Source organism: Aythya fuligula, chromosome 23 (genome assembly GCF_009819795.1).
Source record: "Aythya fuligula isolate bAytFul2 chromosome 23, bAytFul2.pri, whole genome shotgun sequence".
Taxonomy (NCBI): domain Eukaryota; kingdom Metazoa; phylum Chordata; class Aves; order Anseriformes; family Anatidae; genus Aythya; species Aythya fuligula.
The window spans coordinates 5,544,973-5,549,260 of record NC_045581.1 but is presented as its reverse complement, the minus strand read 5'-3'; the positions used below and the strand labels follow the sequence as shown (position 1 = coordinate 5,549,260).

General features: G+C 60.2%; 1 protein-coding gene across 1 annotated transcript; it reads left to right on the top strand.

Moving 5' to 3' along the window:
* The first annotated feature begins 1,302 nt into the window (after nt 1–1,302).
* On the top strand, nt 1,303–2,529 carry LOC116498221 (gap junction beta-5 protein-like). The gene is made up of 2 exons (XM_032202480.1): nt 1,303–2,113; nt 2,279–2,529. The coding sequence occupies exons 1-2, from the start codon at nt 1,303–1,305 to the stop codon at nt 2,527–2,529; spliced, it is 1,062 nt and encodes a 353-aa protein (XP_032058371.1).
* The last annotated feature ends 1,759 nt before the right edge of the window (nt 2,530–4,288 follow it).

Genomic DNA, 4,288 nt, shown 5'->3' with positions numbered 1-4,288 from the left:
GGGTCCCACGCAGCGGGGCAGTGCTTGGCCTGACGGGACATGCAGGGATCTGCCTCGAAGGGCGAGGAGGAGATTCCCTTCCCCCGGGAATCTCCTCCTTGCTCCCAGGAGCCCCAGGGTGACTCACGCGGCACCTCGGCACCGGGCGATGCGCTCCTGCCGCGGGCGAGCACCGAGCGAGCGGTGGCCTGGCCTCTGCTGGGACATCCCCAGGTAAGGGACAGCCCCGGGGGCTGGGGGATGCCCTCCCCTGCAGCAGCCCCCATCCCTGGCAGGCAGGGTGGGCTGGGGGGGGTCTCCCACCGTGGGTGCGCATGGCTGAGCTCGATGTGCCGCAGGGCGACTGGCGCTCCCTGGGCTGCTGCCGCGAGCTTGCACGGGAAAGGTGAAAGCTGGATTTTGTGTCCCCAGTCCCTGGCTCTGTTCAGCCCCGTGGATCGAGGCAGCGAGCTCCAGGTACGTGCATGGGATCATTTTGGGGGGGGGGGCCCACCTTATGGGCCAGTCCCACAAGCACGGGTATTGGGTGGCATGGGCTGTGCAGAGCAGCAGGATCCGTGTGGCACTGCCAGCAAGGGCGAATCCTGTTATTTTATTGATAGAGAAGTTGTTTAAGGAGACTTGGTGCCAAACAGCCCCAGGAGACCTGTTTGGCCAGAGACCCACTCCATGTGCAGTGGGTTTAATCAGGGTCGATGCAAGCCAGGGTCAAACTGTTCGGGGTCCTGGGGCTCCTATGGACTGAGATTATCTGAGCTGATGAAATTCGGTGATAGTGCAGGGTTGGTGCTGGGCTGGTGCTGTGCTGCGGGGTGGGGGGAGCGGAGGAGCTGTCAGATTCCAGCGATGGGAGAGGACGACGTGGCGGTGCGGTGCTGCCGGGTGAGTCACGCCCTGGCCTGCTCCTGTTTGTTGTGCCGAGCCCGGCAACGTAAGAAAAAAGAAATAACAAATAGCTGGGCAGCCAGGCGAGAGATGGGGAGGATGGCATGGGACGGGGGGGGGCTGAGCTGGGTATGGACCATGGCGGGATGTGGCTAAAGGACTTTTCATGGTCCCCGAGTCCCTACAGATGGGGACAGAGCCCTGCAGGGGGATTCCTCAGCCTTAGGTCAGTGCTGGGCATGTTTCGGTGTCTTGGGGCACATTTTGGTGCCTTGGTGCATGTTTTGGTGCCTTGGTGCATGTTTTGGTGCCTTGGGGCATGCAGTTGCTCAAATGGGGACGTCCTGCTGTTTTTAGGGACAGCCGCTGTCACCGTGTCCTCTCTCTTCCTAGATTAGCTAACAGGACCAGGGGACCATGAACTGGGGGGTATTCGAGGGGCTCCTCAGCGGGGTCAACAAGTACTCCACGGCCTTCGGCCGCATCTGGCTCTCCCTCGTCTTCATCTTCCGCCTGCTGGTCTACGTGGTGGCGGCCGAGCGCGTCTGGAGCGACGACCACAAGGACTTCGACTGCAACACGCGGCAGCCCGGCTGCACCAACGTCTGCTTCGACCACTTCTTCCCCGTCTCACACATCCGCCTCTGGGCCCTGCAGCTCATCCTGGTGACCTGTCCCTCCCTGCTGGTCATCATGCACGTGGCCTACCGCGAAGCCAAGCAGCAGAGGCGCCACGCCGCCGCGGGGAGCGACTACCGCTGCCTCTACCCCAACCCCGGCAAGAAACGGGGTGGGCTGTGGTGGACCTACCTGCTCAGCCTCATCTTCAAGGCCGGCGTGGACATAATCTTCCTCTACATCTTCTACCGCTTGTACAGGAACTACACCCTGCCCTCCGTGGTGAAGTGCGAGCTGCGCCCGTGCCCCAACATCGTGGACTGCTTCATCTCCCGGCCCACCGAGAAGAACATCTTCACCATCTTCATGGTGGTCACCACCTGCATCTGCATCGCGCTCAGCCTGGTCGAGGCCACCTACCTGATCGGCAAGCGGTGCTGTGAGTGCCTCCAGGCCCGCAGCGGGGAGAGCTGCCAGCACAGCCGGGACTGCGCGCTGTCCTGCGCCGAGCCTGAGGACACAGAGGGGCAGGGTTTCCCCCCGGTGGACTGCAAGCCCCCCACGACCTCCATCCCCACGGCCTCCATCCCCAAAACCTCCATCCCCACAGCTCCCATCCCCACGACCTCCATCTCCACGACCTCCATCTCCACAACCTCCATCCCCACAGCCTCCATCCCCACAGCCTCCATCCCCAAAACCTCCATCCCCACCGCCCCCATTCCCATGACCTCCATCCCCACAGCCCCCATCCCCACAGCCTCTGTCCCCACGACCTCCATCCCCACGACCTCCATCCCCACAGCCTCCGTCCCCACGACCTCCGTCCCCACGACCTCCGTCCCCACGACCTCCATCCCCACAGCCCCCATTCCCACAGCCCCCATCCCCACAGCCTCCGTCCCCACGACCTCTATCTCCACAACCTCCATCCCCACAACCTCCATCTCCACAACTTCCATCCCCACAGCCCCCATCCCCACAGCCTCCGTCCCCAAGCCCGAGCAGGAGCAGGTTCCTCCCTAGGGCCGCCCATAGCCACGTGCCTGCCCCAGCCCCTGCTCCTCCAGGAGGGACCCTTCAAAGTCCTGGTCGTGGGACTGCACCATGGAGCTGGGGTCAGCCTCTTCCCTCCTAGGGGCAAGGCGCTTTGCGTTATTCTGATGAATTTAGGGTAAAAGGAGGTGCTGCAGGACGTGTGGGTGCTCTCTGGGAGCCAGCAGGTGCTACGAGGTGAGGGACGAGCAGCTCCATGGCAGCTGGGAGCCAGCACCGAGCGCTGAGCCTGAGCTTGTCCCAGCTGGGGCTGGCATAGCCAATCCTGAGTGTATCCCTGCAGTGAATAAAACTTTCTGTCTCTATGACATGACAGTCAAATTGGTGGTTTTCCTGCTTTTGGGGCACAAAACTGCATGGGAGATCTTGTGCCGAGAGGGGCGCAAGGACCGTGTCACCCCCTGAAACTCATTGTCCCCACTGCCAGCAAAGGGCTCGTCCTCGTGTCCAGGACCCAGATGCGGGCCACAGCACTGAGCAAGGTGGACAGCTTCTTTACCCCCCTCTAATCACAGTCCCTATAAAAAATTAATAAATTCTTGATGACCAAGTGGGACAAGAGCGTGTGCTCGGCAAGGCAGCGTGGGGCAAGGAGCTGGGTGGGGAGAGCCCGCTGTGGGCTGCTGGCTCTTCCTGCAAAGCCAGAGAAAAACACCCGAGCGAAACAGGCAAATAAAGGAGAGGAAAAACACCCCAGCCATTGATTAAACAATAACATTAAATGGCAGAATATGATCTCGTTTATTGCTGTAATATGTCGCGTTCTGCCGTGACTCAGGCTGCTCTGCAATTTCTAAGGCCATCAACAGTAACTGAACATTAGCTGGAATGAATAATTAACAATAATTTCATGGCGAATGCACTCATAAGTAACATTAACATCGAACAAGCAGCTCGATCTGTTACTGGTTTCACTGTATTTAGAGGGTGCAATTATTATTTTTGCCATGTGCACAGAAAGCCCCAGTGCTCGCTGTGTTTGCTGCCAAGAAAAGGCACGGGGGGGATGCCAGCACCCGGCCCTTCAGAGCGGGTCTTTGCTCAGCAGCCCCCCCGTAGCAGCTCCTGCACTTTGCAGCACCTCCGAGCCCCTGACCCTGGTCTTGTCTGAGCCCCGAAACCGATCTCACCCGAGCCCCTGCCTCTGCAAAGCTGAGCCCCTGTGTGCTGGGGGGACGTGGAGGGACCCCCATGGCCAGGAGCCACAGAGGGCCACCAGCCTGGCCACACACAGGGTAGGGAAGCATGGGGGGGGCTCTGCCACCAGCCTGGGACCCCCTGAGCACCCAGCAGCTCCTTGCACCAACAGCGGTGAGTTTGGAGACCCTCGGGGTAATGAATGCAGTGAGTACAGGTGGGTTTCTTCCACCTCTTTTAAGGGAATTTGTTCTGATCTCTGGCTTCCCTCTGCCCTCTCTCCTTGCCAGATCATCCACCGGAAAATTTTCCTTCAGTGTCAGAGAACTGAAGCCGTTCTTTGTGTGAGAGCCCTCGCCTCTCGTTTGAAGAGCTGGGGCTGGGCTGTTTGTTTTCACGCAGGGCTGACTTGCTGCTGATCGAGGCTGTCGTCCAACGGCAAAACCCAGAGGTGTTCCCCAGCTGGAAGCGATAATCGCTGCAGGAATGGGACGCATCCAGCTCAGCCCAGCTCCAAACACCCCTGCCCCACTTCCAGACATCACAGACGAGACCTGACCGTCCGGGTGCCACTTGCTGGGCCGCGTTATCT